The sequence below is a fragment of the Peromyscus maniculatus genome, chromosome 1 (genome assembly GCF_049852395.1).
Source record: "Peromyscus maniculatus bairdii isolate BWxNUB_F1_BW_parent chromosome 1, HU_Pman_BW_mat_3.1, whole genome shotgun sequence".
NCBI classification, from domain to species: Eukaryota; Metazoa; Chordata; class Mammalia; order Rodentia; family Cricetidae; genus Peromyscus; species Peromyscus maniculatus.
This window is the reverse complement of record NC_134852.1, coordinates 190,002,549-190,018,710: the sequence shown is the minus strand read 5'-3', so window position 1 is coordinate 190,018,710 and position 16,162 is coordinate 190,002,549. Positions and strand designations below refer to the sequence as shown.

Sequence of the window (16,162 nt, the reverse complement as noted above, 5' to 3'; positions counted from 1 at the left end):
CATAGAAAGGTAGGAGAGAGTAGGTGAGGGGGATAAAGAGAACAAGAAGGTGGGTGTCCAAGGCACTTCCTCTCTCAAGGTGGAGAGAAATGCCAGCTCCAAATAGTTCACCATTATCTTCACCAGGGCCACCCCCCTGCCATTGCTCTGATGAATTATGCTAGGTACAGGATGATGGCAGCTGATGACTCAATCAATCGATGGTCTTTGTCACACAAGTCACTAACTTTAGTAATGACAAGTAAGCATGTCAGGAAAGAAACCTCTCCCAGAAGTCAACTATACAATCTTTCCTGTTACACAAACAGTTGACATTGTTCAGGAAACTGTTTTCCAAGGTCATGACATACTTACTAAGAGAGGTGGGAGCCATGCAGCTTCTGGTGTCCTATCCAACAGTGGTCTTGCTAGCACACCATTCAAGTGGCTTTCTGTCCACACTCTTCAAGTGTCTGTCCTTTAGCCAAGACAACACTGTCTTCATTGACACCAATGAACTCATCTCTCAAATAGTCTGGTCTTTGTTTGCTGCAGCAGGGCCTCTGAGGCTGGTCTCAAACTCACAGCCTTCCAGTCTGCCTATCAAGTGCTCAGGTTACAGGCATACAGTATCCACCACTGGCCCAGCTTACATCTACTACCTACTTGTACTTCCTTACTATTTGGCTATTTGAGGAACTCAAGAAAGATTGAGTTAGTAAACAGGTAAAGAAAATCCACCTATATCTAGTGCTTCTGACTGCAAAAAGTTTTAGGATTCCTCTAACAAGTATTTATTTATAAATCACATTGGTCCAAAAGGACTTTATGGCAATTTACAAACATAGGTGAAAAACCTACACCACATAGTCATCAAGAAAACCCAGGGCCAGGAGAAAGCCAGCATGGAAGAGAAGATGATGGAAGTGTACAGAAGGCAAGTGATGCTATACTACACACCCGTGTTTTCTGCCCCAAAACAGAGTTCATTAGAAAACACACTATTCCTGAGATCTAAACAAACCAGCTGTTCACGACAAACTCAACTAGATGCAATACTTAAAATAAAAGTCGTGAGTCTATATAATGATACCACTGTGAAGTAGTCAATCACATTATCAATATGCAACATCAATCATCTGTATCTGAGAATACCAAAGTAATCTTACTGATACTTCTGATTCTAATTTGTCTTTTAAAACATCTATTCTCCTTAAAGCAGTCAGAATAGTCTTTCAAAATGTAAACCAGAAACAACATGCCCATTCAAGTAGCGCATGCAGCACTTGGGAGGCAGAGGCAGGCGGATTTCTGTGAGTTTGAGGCCAGCCTGGGCTACAGAATTGAGTTCCAAGACAGCCAGGACTATACAAAGAAAGTGTTGGGGGGTGGGGAGGAAGATACCCATTCAAACACCTTGGCTAATTCCCCATCCCACTTACCCCAAACTCCTTTCCCAGGTCCTGCATGGAGATTCTGTGCTGAGAGCCTCCCCGCATCATCTGCACCTCTTCCCCTGGCTCACTACAGCCACAAACATTATCATTATTCTGTCCTTTGGCACATCTTAAGACTCTGCGTTTTCTACACTCTCACGTCTTCCCAGTTCATTCAGGGATCTGCTCAGAGGTAACTTCCTTAAAGAGGAGTTCCTGATCAATAGTTTTGAACTGCCCACTTCACTTCTGGTCACTCTGACATGGACGTGTTTTACTTTTCTCTTGGAAGTTCCATCTACAGCGGTTTGAAATCATCACTGCCTTTTGCAGATCTCCTTCTAACATGGAATTCTGAAAACAGAAATGAATCTATAGTAACAGCATTTCTGCCTGTCTCAGTCACCATGGTTTCCCAGCACTTAAACAGTAGGCAGAGCATGTGTTCAAACATCTGGAAACACATGAAGAAACGTCTGAAGTTGGAGCAGCTCTTGGTGATTGGCATTAATCTGACCAGCTTTCCGTTCCTCTAGAGTAGTGGTGGTCAGTTACCATTTTTAAGTCAGACATATTTCCTCTGAAATGGAAACATTAGGCTTTCTTCTCAGAAGAAGATACACACACAAACAGAATTCTGTATGAACCCACTAAAAGCAACTGATCATTTCCAGGTTAGAATCCATGATCAAAAGGCATGCAAAGAACTCTGTAATGTGATCCAACCTATAACTGATCTCTCCATGAGATAAAAGCTAAAGAAAATGAAGCAATAAAAATCCACCAATGACTCCTAACAGATTTTGTAAAGTAGGAAGATAAAGCAGTCAGCTAAGGGAAGCCTCTGGCTTGGTGGTGTACAACTGTAACGCCAGAACTTTCAAGGCTGAGGTCAGCACAGGCTACACAGCAAGTTCCAGGGCAGCCTGCACTACATAGCCAGATACTCTCAAAACAATAACAGAAATTTAAGTAGATAAATGAATATACAAATAAAGTTGCCACGTGCAGTGACACATCCCTTTAATCCCAGCACTCAGGAGGTGGAGGCAGGTGGATCTCTGTAAGTTCGAGGCCAGAGTGGTCTACAAAGCAAGTTCCAGGACAGCCAGGAATAGAGAAACTCTGTCTCAAAAAAACAAAAACAAACAAACAAACAAACAAAAACCCAAACTGTATGTACATCATTGATATGTAAATAACACTAATCTGTGACCTGTGGAAGATCCTGTATTGCCTCTGTAAAGACTGGCATGAACTTTAGCATACTAAAATTATTTGGGGTTTTGATGGGATTTGAGAGGGTTGCTTGCGGACATGGCAGGAGGAGTTGGGATCAGGTAAAGAGATCCACTGAACAAAGCTCCATGTTTCTTCTCTCTCCATACATAGGCGCCTGCGACTAAGTATGTGCAAAATAAGCCAACTGAGCAAAGAAATCTGTAAGAACTAAAAAACTAACTGCTTTTTCATCACATTTATAATATCCTTAAATAGCAATACTATTTCTTTCTAGAAGTTCTGGTTTTGTTTTAAGGATCTAAAATTGGCAATTACTAGACATTCTGTCTTGAGGAAATATGTAATTACACACAAAAAAAGTCACTTCAAACTCTATTTCCTTTGTAACAGTGTAAGACATTCTTTTTAACAATGAGAAAAATATAAAAATTGCTTTGATCATTTTATAAAAATATGTATCCCTCCCATTTTTTTCCATTTCATTTTTAATATATGAGGAATATTAGTATGGAAAGCATATACTAATGAACATATTCATTATTTCTCCAAGCATGCATAATGTAGTTTAATAACCACAGACTGATAATTCAGTGAGGAATCTGACATCTGCTGGGATTTGAAGGGTACATGAACTAGGATTTTAATTTTGCGCTGAAATCCCTTCATTCTTCACAAGCAATCCCGTGTTGCCATTTCATGCTTCTTAAGAACAAGTCATTCTGTGTAATTGACTGCTTGGTTTGCTGCTCCTAAGCAGCATTAATCCCCCAGCAATTACCATCTTTCGTAAAGTCATCTGAATGCTTAAAAAAAGGAAGTTCAACAAATTGTTTTTGAAAATCATTTTTGTGTTATTTGTATTTTAACACTTAAAGAGTTCATATCGATTGTAAAACATATCTAATTACTATGTGGGATTTGTTGTTGTCATTTTTTTTCCTTTTCTTTAAGACATAGCTCTGGCTGTCCTGGAATTCACTATATACCAGGGTGGCCTCAAACTAAGAGTGATCTGCCTGCCTCTGCCTGAGTGCTGGGATTAAAGACGAGCGCCACCACACCTAGCTCTGTGACCCTCAGTTGTAAGAGACCGTTCTAAGGACCTATATACAATGTGATAGTGGCCTAGGTAAGTCTGTTTGCAAACTGTGCCGCACAAAACATTGCTTTGCAGCATATTAAGAAATTTACATCCAAATGTTTGGCAGAGAGCTCGGTAAACTTTCCCAAGCCTCTAACATGTTGGATCCTCTTTCCTGTTGTGTTTTTATTTTGTTTTTTGATTTTTCAAGACAAGGTTTCTCTGTGTAGTATTGGTTGTCTTGGAACTCACTCTGTAGACCAGGCTGGCCTCGAACTCACAGAGATCCATCCATCTGCCCCTGCCTCCGAGTGCTGAGATTAAAGGTATGCATCACTACCACCTGGCTGGATCCACTTTTCTACTCCACTGGTCTACATGTCTAACTTTATGCCAGTGCTATGCTGTTTTGTTACTGTATCTCTGTAATATAATTCAGGATTGGTACTGGCATCTATCTATGGCCACTGCTCTGTCTGCTGAGGATTATCTTGGCAATCCTGGGATTTGTTTGATGCTTCCAAATGACTTTAGGACTGTTCTCTACCTCTGTGAAGAGTACCAATAGAATTCTGATGGGGATTTCACTGGATCTATAGATCATTTTTGCATCTATGTTCATCAGAAAGTGGTTTACAGTTTCCTTCTTTTATTATGGCCTCATCTAAGTTTGGTACTGTTTTACAGTTTCTATTGCTACAATGAAACACTGTAACCAAAAGCAACTTGGGGAGGAAAGCATTTATTTTGCTTATATTTCCCTATCACAGCTCATTACTGAAGGCAGTAAAGGCAGGAACTCAAACAAGACAGGAACTTGGCGGCAGAGCTGATGCAGAGGCCATGGGGGCCGTGCTGCTTAGTGGCTTGTTTTTCCTGGCTTGCTCAGCCTGCGTTCTGACAGAACCCAGGACCAGCCCAGGAGTGGCACCTCCTACAGTGGGCTGGGGCCTCCCATATTAATCACAACTTAAGAGAATGCCCTGCAGGCTTGTCTGCAGCCCAATCTTACGGAGGCATTTTCTCATTTGGAGTTCCCTCCTCTCAGATGACTCCAGCTGGTGTCAAGTTGACCTACAACTAGCCAGCACAGTATCAGAACAATGCTGGCTTCACAGAATTGAGTTGGGCCCTATTCTTCCTCTTCCTGTTTTATGGAATAGTTTGAGAAGAATCTGGTGGTGTAACTGTCCAATCCTGGGAGTGGTTAAAAAGGAAGAAGCAAGCCGGGCGGTGGTGGCGCACGCCTTTAATCCCAGCACTCGGGAGGCAGAGGCAGGCGGATCTCTGTGAGTTCGAGGCCAGCCTGGTCTCCAAAGCGAGTTCCAGGAAAGGCACAAAGCTACACAGAGAAACCCTGTCTCGAAAAACCAAAAAAAAAAAAAAAAAAAAAGGAAGAAGCAGACAATACCAAGTGATGATGAACAAGTGAGCAACTTTTCTATGCTGCTGGCTGAAATACAAACTAGCACAAGTGCTTAAGAAAACCGCTCCACAGTCTCTACTAAAACTGTTTACATATATACATTTCCTGGCTCAGTTATTCCTAGACAAACGCCTGCACAGAAATGTATGCATATGTTCACTACATGGCATACAAAAAAATGTATGTACCAAATCAATTTATGTGTCTGCCAGCAATAGAATGTACGAATTGGTAGCTCTATCTGCACAGGGATAAACTAAACAGCAAAGAATGAATATACATAACATGCATACACTGCACAAACACAACACGGAAGGAAAGAAGGCAAAATCACAAAGTTACATTGCACAGTGTAATGCATACAAAGGCCCAAATCAGGCTAAAGTCACAGCATCGGAAATGACAGTGGTCTGAGAGGCCGTGCCTGGTCAGATGCACAGGCAGTGAGGCATGGGGCCAAGTCTTCACTCATGACCTGAGTGTTACAGAAAAAGTCACATGTGAAAAGTCAGCAGTAGAACCGTGATTTTCCTGAATATATACTATACATAGATTTGTGAAACTTGAATACAAGCTGGAGTCACTGTAGGAGTGAGAACCTCAGCTGAGAAAAAGCCCCATCAGATGGGCAAGCCTGGGTGCATTTTCTTGATTGATATAGGAGGGCTGAGCTCCTCCTGTGGGTGTTGCCACCCCTGGGCTGGTGATCCTGGGTGCTGTAAGAAAGCAGGTGGAAGACGCCATGAGCAGCAAGCCCTAGGTAGCATTTCTCCATCACTTCCGTATCAGCTTCCTGCCCTCTTCTGAATTCCTGCTCTGACTTTCCTCAATGATGGGCTGTGATATGGAAGTGTAAGTGAAATAAATCCTTTCCTCCTTAAGTTCCCTTTGGGTCATGGTGCTTTAGCGCAGTAAGAGAACCCTTAACCAAGACAACTTAACAGCATACATTTGAAAATATGTCGTTAAAGTCTGCTGGGATGGCTCAGAGGCTAAAAGCATTGGCTGCTCTTCCAGAGGACCTGGGTTCCATTCCCAACACCTGCACGGCATCTCACAACCATTTTAAGTTCCGTTTCAGGGGGCCAATGCCCTCTTCTGGCCTCCGTGGGCACCAGGCACACATGTGGTGCACAGACATATATGAAGGCAAAACACCACTACTGACACTAGTGATAATAAAAAGAAAGATGCTAAGAGATCCAAACACAGTTTGCACAGTTCAGGTTCTCTCTGAAATCTCTACATATAGTTGAAAGGAATGGCCAGTCCTTTTCTCATGTTGCCCCAAATCAAGTATTTGCAAACAGGACCTAAGCCTAGAAAAGATAAAGAAAAATCATAATTGCTGTGGCCTATCATGCATTTGGAGAAGAAAATATCCAACTAAGAATCACATACTTGATGATAATAATGAAATGTTTTAAAATAATAATAAAAATAATAATAAAAAGTTGCAGCCAATGCCCTCTTCTAGCACATAGGGGTAAGCCAGGGATGTTCAATTTACTGTGAGAATTATGCTCAGAAGCCATACTGTCTGGAAATTTTTAACTTTTCCATCAAAATGGCAAATTATTAAGGTTTCTGTGATTAAAGCACAACCTTTAGCTACCCACAGAGGCCAGAAGAGGGCATCAGACCTTTGAAACTAGAGTTACAGATGGTTGTGAACTGCCATGTAGATGTTGGGAACTGAACCCAGGTCCTCTGGAAGAGCAGCCAAAATTCCAATCAGAAGGTGGTTAGTGAGGGCTGGAGAGATGGCTCAGAAGTTAAGAGCACTGGATGCTCTTCCAGAAGACCCAGGTTCAAGTCCCAGCACCCAAACAGCAGCTCATAACTATCTGTAGCTCCAATTCCATGGAATCTGACATTCTTAAACAGACACACAGAATAAAAATAAAAATAAATCATTAAAAAAAAAAAGAGCCAGGCGGTGGTGGCGCATGCCTTTAATCCCAGAACTCAGGAGGCAGAGCCAGGCAGATCTCTGTGAATTCAAGGCCCGCCTGGGCTACCAAGTGAGTTCCAGGAAAGGCACAAAGCTACACAGAGAAACCCTGTCTCGAAAAACCAAAAATAAAAAAAAAATAAATAAATTAAAAAAAATTTAAAAAAAATTAAAAATTTAAAAAAAGAGAGTGGTTAGTTACACCCCTAAAGGTCCTGTGCACTAGTGTGCACATCTTGCCTGGAAAGTTGGTATTATGGGCTCACAGGGTCCATAGCTAGGGAAAACAGTGGAGAAGCTTTCTCTCCCAAGAGCCCACAGGCACAGCACCTTCAGAGACTATGAAGATAGCCCACAGGGATGAAGCTTCCGGCTCAGTTCCAGCTTGATTTCTCTGTCTTGCAACCAAAGAATGTGGTACTGCACATTTAACCATCCAGCTGCGGTGGGCAACCAAAAACAATGGCAATAGCCTGTATGATTCTGGGGCCTCTCAAGGTCTTGGAGCCTTTGGATTTTGTATTCTCTGTCATCTTAGTAACTTGTCTAGCTTTATGCAACAATAAATCTAACTCATGTTTTGGTCAAAGTCCTTAGTTTAAAAATATGTTGGCCCCAATGAGAGATATAGACATCTATAGAGTCGTCCTGAAGACTGCACTTCAGACAGATGTTTAAGTGAAACATCCCAAAATGAGCAAGGCAAAAGTTCTATGGAGTGCTTAGAAAATGCTAGGCTGATGCAGAATTTTTACCTTTAAAATTCTAATGTACCGAGTTAGAATCTTTTAGTTTCTGAAAAATTAAATAGAAAATAAAGTATTTCTTGTGCCTCTTAAAGCTTATATGGGTTGGAAATCTTTCTCTTTCCTAGTGAGGCCCAGGGCCTCACCCATCCTAGGCAAATGTTCCACAACTGAGTTCTACTCCCAGCTTGGAAACTTTTTTTTGAAGAAACATTTTTCATCATAAGAAATCAAGGTTCCCAGAAAGATACTTCAGGAAATACCACTCAAAGGTGATGAGAAAACTTCAGCCACCGTTTTGGAGTAAGAGGTTGTTCTGTTAGCTACAATCCCACCTCACTACTCGACCGTTCAGTCAATTTACAACTCTACTATCATCCAAAGGAGAATCAAAACATCTAGTGAAGCAGTCTCTTCCCAGCTGAAGTGACTCACCACAAAGCCAGAAAGAAGATTTAATGCCATTATCAGGGAAGCCAGGGAAGGTCAACCGACAAATCACGCTCAGAAGCTATATAGGCCGGACACTTTACACTTTTTCATCAAAATGGCAAAATTTTAAAGTTCAAATACAATCTTAGCCACCCAGAAAATGCACTTGTATGTGGTATTTCATTTTCCAGTGATATTTTGGTATTTAGTGAAATATTGCTACTGTATTAGGAAGGGGTTGCCCCTGAGTACTATATATTAGACACACAATCTTACAGAAAAATGGCTTTCAAACTGTAAGATTTTTTTTTTTTTTTTTTCCATCACAGGCAATTTATTTTGTTCTATTCATTCACAGTTAATACAGAAAATACTTGGAAACATTTCCATATAATGTTTGACACAGAAATCATCAAATAGAAGTATACAATGTTGACAGGAAGCAGTACATTTATAATTTATAACCCCAAATGTATTTATAAATTAGAAATGGAAAGATCTACAAATGAAATTATGAAGGTTCACCAAAGTCATTTAATCTGTCAGTTTCTTATTCATTTTTATGTCTTAATAATATCAAACTGTAAGATTTTTGTGTATTGTCAAAAGAATCATTAAGTTATTTTTTTTTAAAAAATGGCCTTTGAATAAAAAAAAGGCAAGACCTATAAGTATATAAAAAGTCATCATTTTGCGACTTAATGTCCTGCAGGAAGATGACAATTTTATTTGTAAGAAAACTTCACATGTACAAATTGTGTTTAAATGGCTTGTTTAAACTGACGGGCAGCACACCCCACCCACCCCAGCACCAGGGCCGCTAATCCTCCACGCTGTCTGTTAGGCTGCAGGTCTTAAGATGTTGTTGAGATAACTGGCTTCCATTAGCAAGTCTGTGATTGGCAGGATGATAAAGTCTTTCCACTCAGGTCAGCCATTTCCTTTTCTTTAGAGGAGGGCAGTCCTGATGATCTATCTTTTAACTCCAGTCTCTTATTGAGTCCCAATTCTCTTGCCTTCAGCTTTGATATGGTTCTAACTTTCCTTCTGTATCAACTCATACTTGTCATCAACTCCTCTATTCAGTGCAGCAAATATCAGGAGTTTGACCTCAGGGCAAAGTCCGGGTGGGCAGGTAAAATCTGACCATTGGACCTACTTCCTAATCTTTCATACCCAGCAACTCATGAAGCAGTATCAAATTCAAACTAAAAACCAGAAGCACGACCCCTTATACATACTATGAAAAGAGCTACTTGCCTTTCTAAGTCCACTTGAAAAGAACTGTCAGCCACCCTATTAAGACAGAAACGGATCACAGACCAGAGGGAAAAAGAAGGAAAAGTGCAGAAACTCAACTGCAATGTAAACAAAGGCGCTGGCAGCCCTCTACGTTGGGCGAGAAACCCCCTCACAAAAATGTAGACACTAGAATATCTCTTTATGAAGTCAGATGTAAAAGCACTACCAACACTTTAAGGCATCTGCATTTAAATATCAATAACCTTAGACAGCATGAACCATGCAAGACTTTTGTTTTTCAAGATCAATTTTGGGATTTTTTTTTTTTGCCTCCTCTCATAGTGTATGTTTCATAATACGACTACGAGTTAATTTTAAAAGCAAATGCAGTGAAATATAGCTACTTTTTTTAATTAATTAAGTCTAAACTGCTAAATTCATAAAATTTAACTTATGGCCAAAGTGATATAGCAACCAAAAGCAAAAATTAGCTGTTTTTTTTTTTTCATTTCAGAGTATAAAAGTCTAGGGATGGTAAATCACTAAATTTTAACATTAATAGAGAACAAACTTTAAGTCCCTTTTAAGACTAGAAAACAATTAAGATAATAAACCAGTTGATCAGAGTGTTCTCCTCCATATGATACAGCGGTGTGTAAAGCTCCCACAGCTATCAATCAGTCCAGGGGGCACGTTAGCAATTCCCTATACATAAAGGTTTCATAACTATGCATTTTCACAGACAGTGTCTAAAATCCACTTGAAAGTTTCTCAAACAGCTTACATTTAAAAGGGGAAGTCAACCAGGACCTTAATGTCTTCTAAGTGCACATGTTTAAAAAGTATATTCAATCATGACTCAAGATGTTAACATTTATAAGTGTGTTTTAATAATACAGTCCCCTAGGAGATATGTGCCTTACAAAGCAGCCATCTTTTTTTTTTTTTTTTTTCCCTCCAAGAGATGGGTTTTTCTGTACAGTGCTGGCTCTCTTAGAACTAGCTTTGAAGTTCTGCAGACCAGGCTGGCTTCAAACTCACAGAGATCCGCCTGCCTCTGCCTCCCAAGTGCTGGGATTAAAGGCGTCCACCACCACCTCGTTTATAAGGTGGCCATCTATGCTGTCTGAGACTCTGTAAGAAGAAGGTAACTGGAGTCACACATATCAACACAAATTAACAAACTTTTTTTTTTTTTTTTTTAAGCAGAAAGCAAAGTTTGCTTAATACCACGCAAAGGGCAGTGTGCTGGGCAGTAACGAGAGAGCCTGTTTTTGTTAGCAATGGTTTTTATTTGGAGAGGGTTATTGAGCCAGGCTCTAGCTAAGATTACCAGGGTGTATCCCCTCACTCCCTTGCCTGGTTTTTGTTGTTTCTGTTTGTTAAACCCAGGGCCTCAGGTGTGCTAGGACATGCTCTATCAGCTGAGAGACGTACTCATCCCCTTAGGGACAACCCATCTTCAGTCCATAAGCTATGTGGCCTTATTCATAATCCTACAGACTGCCAACTAGTTAATGTAGAAACCAGTTAGCACCATCTAAACTCTGATGGAACAGAAACTCTGTGCACAGATGACTTACATGGCTTACCCTCAAGCCACGTCTCTGGGCTGGAGAGCATTACATTACTAAATGGTCGTACTGACTGCCTGAGGAACGAACACTCCATGAAACCTGTTTCCAACTTGCTACAGTCTCAGCTTTCCATATTAGATCATCTGCCTCCAAGAACAAATGCAACAAACACAAGTCCTTTGAAAGGACCTACTGCCAGAGAATCTCTTCCAGCACCCAGAAGCAAAGCGGAGTCAGACTTCCTGGTTTTCGGCTACCCTTCTCAACTTAGCACAGCTAGCTGGCTAGAGACCCACATCACCCAGAAGTCGGTCCTTGTTGGCATCAGACTAAATACTGATTGCATGCAGAAAAAGTTAGTGCTTTACAGACAGTGCTTTCTCGGTGTCCTTGAGAACCTGACTTGAAATAGCATTCATTTCCACAGGACTCATGGTCTTACATGGGTTCTAGTCTTCTCCAAAGGACACTGAAACTCCACAGAATGAAATTACCTTGTAGTATTTTGCATCTACTTCAATCACATTTTCTCACCGAATAATGAATACATGGGTGCCACTAAGTACTTACTCCACTTTGGGGGTACATGAACAGCAAAAAAGAGCTCTAATCCCAAACATTTATTGAAATCTGGTTCCTTAAAGGCTCAAAGTGGTCCTACTGCAGACATCAGTGTGGTAAGGTTCTGCTCAGAACAAGGGTGGAGTTTCTCCACGGGTCATCTCCATCCCCCAGGGGAATGAGCATCATTAACAGACTGATCACTGGGCCTTTGTTTTAATCCTGTCTCCATATGGTTTCTGGCCAAGGACAGCAGTCACTCCTCTGTCAATCTCGACTCCTGAACCCTCTAAGGGATGGTCCTCCACTGCCTCCACACCCTCCGATGCCCCAGCTTTACTAAGCCCCTTAATCCTAGGATTAAGAAAGAAAAAGAAAAAGGAGAAGAAAGAGGAAGGAAGGACTAAGAAGAAAAAATAGGAGATAGAAAAAAGAAAGAAAATAAAGAATACAACAGAGCAGAAATGTCAAAATTGTAAAGTGAATAAAAGGCAGAAAAAAAGAGTTCACATTTGTTACTAAACTTAGAACATTCTTACCAAAGATAATATACAAGAATGAATAGTGATTTTTTAAAACCTAGTTTTATCCCTTTTTCTGGAGGCATACAAAAATTTATAAAAAATTACCATTAATACAATTCTAAACAAGAGGTGATTTTCTAGTAATAATTAACTTACATTTAACTTGAGTTCTAACAATGTTACTACTACTGATTTTTATATAAGACCACAAAAATTATTAAAAAAATTTGCAAGCAGTAAATAAATTAAATTCTCATTATAGGACTGCTCCATAAAGTTGAGACACTGTATGAACACAAGTTCAGAGATGTGCCAAATACACAGCAATCAAAAAAGGCATCTTCTAAAGATGGGTCTTCAGGGCAGACAAGCACTCTGGTACCATTAAGAATAAACTAATGAGGCAAGAGAGAACAGTAAGTGGAGAGCATCATTACATCTTACTTGTCTGAGGTCAATGAATGCCAGCTGGAGGGTGTCCCCTTGAAATCCCGGCACAGGCTCAGAGCTGGCAAACACTATTTTAAAAATTTAGAAAATAAAAGGGAATTAGAAAAATATACAAGACTTTAACTGCTACATTTCTATGTATTACAAATGTATTGTAACATTTATACACAATCATTTCAAACAAAGACCACTTACAACCTTCAGTTTCTTTTCTGTTCTGTTTTTTTTTTTCTTTTGGTTTTTCCAGACAGGGTTTCTCTGTGAAGCGGTCCTGGACGACCTTCAATTTCTATTAAATATGCTCCCTGTACCCATCACCACAAATATTTTAGTAGTATAAAACTTCTAAGCTGTCACTTAATCTGTAACCTTTAATCACAACACATGTAGCAGGGTTGTGCTACACAAGTTCAGGAGCAGTAATGTACTTCAATCCAAGTGAAGTTGTCTCACTCTTCTGGCCCTAGGTGAACAATCACAGAAGCACTTCCAAACTACCGATTCCATGGCTGTCAACAACGCTGAAAACGTCTGCTTAGTTCCACAGCATGTGCTATAAACATCACCTCTAGCTAACAGCAATGAGAGGCAGATAGCCAGGTAAGAGGCGAGCTGTACATGCAGACCACAGGTAAAAATTTAAGTAGCAAAGTCAGAATGAATTCAAGAACACCTGCTCATGTCACTTAGTTATTTTGTTGTTGTTGTTGTTGTTGTTCATAAAGGGATTTTTGTTTTCTAAACAAAAGATTTTTTTTTTTAAGACAGGGTTTCAACTGTGTAACAGTCTTGGCTGTCCTGGAACTTGCTCTGTAGACCAGGCTGGCCTCAAATTCACAGAGATCCACCTGTACCTGCCTCCTGAGTGCTGGGATTAAAGGCGTGCATCACCACCACCCGGCATGAAAGAATATCTTAAAACAAGATTTAAAAAAAAAAAAAAAACTTTTTAAAAAATAAGACACTTTTCAATAATTTTTGTACTTTAAGAATTTTAATCCTAACAGCCAGGCCTGGTGGGTCAGGTCTGCAACCCCAGCTGCTTAGGAGGCTAAAGCAGGAGAAGAGAACACAGTTCAAGGCCTGAGTTCAAAGTCATCCTGGACAACCTTGGGAGACCCCGTCTCAAATTAAATTAAAAAAGGGAGAGGGGGGCTACCACAGCTCAGCGGCACAGCCTGAGTTCACCAGGCCTGAGTTCAATTCCAGCACCAAAGAAAAGCATTTCAGTTCTACTTTGTTTTAAATGAAAGATGATTAGTCTATAAAAAGACTTCACTGTGCCGGGCGTTGGTGGCGCACGCCTTTAATCCCAGCACTCGGGAGGCAGAGCCAGGCGGATCTCTGTGAGTTCGAGGCCAGCCTGGGCTACCAAGTGAGCTCCAGGAAAGGCACAAAGCTACACAGAGAAACCCTGTCTCGAAAAACCAAAAAAAAAAAAAAAAAAAGACTTCACTGTGTGTGTGTGTGTGTATGTGTGTGTGTGTGTGTGTGTGTGTGCCTGCTTACTATATGAGTGTAAGTTGGTGTGCATGTGTGTGCCCATGACGATCAACGTCAACCATTTTCTTTAATCATTCTACACTTTATTTCTGAGACAGGGTCTCTGGTGAGACTAGAGACCATCAATCTGTCAAGAATGGCTGACCAGCAAGTCCCAGGATCCTCCTGTCAATTTATGTCTAGCTTGAGGATTACATGAATTTGCTGCCAGGCCTGGCTTTTTTGTGGAGATGAAGATTTAAATTTAGATTCTTATGCTAACACTTTCTCTACCGAACTGTCTCCCAGATCCAAGACTCTACCACTTCAATTTTTTAGAAAGTTATTTATGTGTATGAGAGTTTTGCATGAATGTGGGTCTAGGCACCATGTGTGTGCCTGATACCCACTGAGACCAGAAGAAGGTGTTGGGTCCCCTGGAACTGGAGTTACAGACAGTTGTGAGCCACCATGTGGGTGCTGGCACCTGAACCCAGGTCCTCCTGAAGAATAGCCAGTGCTCTTAACTAATGGATCTATGTCTCCAGCTCCATCATTAAAAAAAAAAAAATTTGTATGTGCATATGTTCACACACACATGTCATGGCCTCCAGTGGAGGTCAGAGGACACCTTCCAGAGTCCATCCTCTCCTTCCTTACACCATGTGGGTCCTAGGAATGGAACTCAGTTGTCTGGCGTGCAGCAACTGCCCTTACCTGCAAGTCACCTCACCTGCCCAACTCCACCATCTTTACACAAGTGTCTCTGACTCTCCACACACACACACACACACACACACACACACACACACACATATACACACACACACATACACACATACACACACACACATACACACACACACATACACACATACACACACACACATACACACACACACACACACACATATACACACACACACACACATACACACACACACACACACACACACACACTACTATCTCAGTTTTCTTAACACACTGTGGAATCTCCACATGCAACTTAACCAAGCCAGTACTTAGAAGCTATGTATACTTCTGCCTATGCAGTTCTTAGAACGGTAAAACCAAGTCTTAAGTTTAGTGGATTTTGTACGAAACAATAGTTTAGAAAGACTCAAATAATTGAAAAACAAACAAAAACTTAACTCAGCCTAATTTGCCTGGCCTCCCCCATTGGGGACTACAAAGTTCAGAGTAAGTTCCTGTCTCTTGAGATACTAACTTCACTCAAGTATCCACTTTGTGTTTCAGCACTTTGTGGCACGTATTCATCTTTTATTTTTTTAATACACCACTACTAAAACTTTTTCATAATTCTCTGGAACACCACTAAAATCTTTTATTTTCTCTTTGCATTAAAAAGTTCAGAATTGCTGGGCAGTGGTGGCACACGCCTTTAATCCCAGCACTCGGGAGGCAGAGCCAGGCGGATCTCTGTGAGTTCGAGGCCAGCCTGGTCTACAGAGCAAGATCCAAGACAGGTACCAAAAGTACACAGAGAAACTTTGTCTTGAAAAACGGAAAAAAAAAAAGTTCAGAATTCTCTGGATTATTCTGTCTGGCTTTTCTAAATATTGTGCATTCTTTCTTATAGTTTTAACACCAACCCTCACTTCTTGCTCTTGCTCTCTTCTCTCTTATTATTTCTCTGTTCTTCTTGAGCTGGTAAGTCAGCTGATCAACTCCCACAGGGAGGGTCACAATCAAGAGGGAGCCTGATGTTGACAAGGTCCTCTCCACAAACCATGGCTCATTCAAGAGTCTCTCTCTCTCTCTCTCTCTCTCTCTCTCTCTCTCTCTCTCTCTCTCTCTCTCTCTCTCCCTCTCTCTCTCTCTCTATCTCTCCCTATCTATCGATCGATCGATCGATAGATAGGTAGAGATAGATAGATAGAGAGAGGGAGAGAGAGAGATAGAGATAGAGATAGAGATAGAGATAGATATAGATATAGATATATCTTGCCCACACCTTCTTTTTTTCTTTTTTCTTTTTCTAGAGAGTGTTTCCATACATTGACCGGACT

General features: G+C 40.8%; 1 protein-coding gene across 5 annotated transcripts in view; it reads right to left on the bottom strand.

Moving 5' to 3' along the window:
- The window catches only part of Exoc6 (exocyst complex component 6), a 159,706-nt gene that overhangs the window by 17,853 nt on the left and 125,691 nt on the right, over positions 1 to 16,162 (bottom strand). For all 5 annotated transcript variants that reach the window (XM_006976641.4, XM_076562946.1, XM_076562941.1 and 2 more), the window contains one exon: positions 12,645 to 12,718. In XM_006976641.4, coding sequence (XP_006976703.1) covers positions 12,645 to 12,718 — 74 coding nt within the window. The remainder of the gene's footprint in view (positions 1 to 12,644; positions 12,719 to 16,162) is intronic.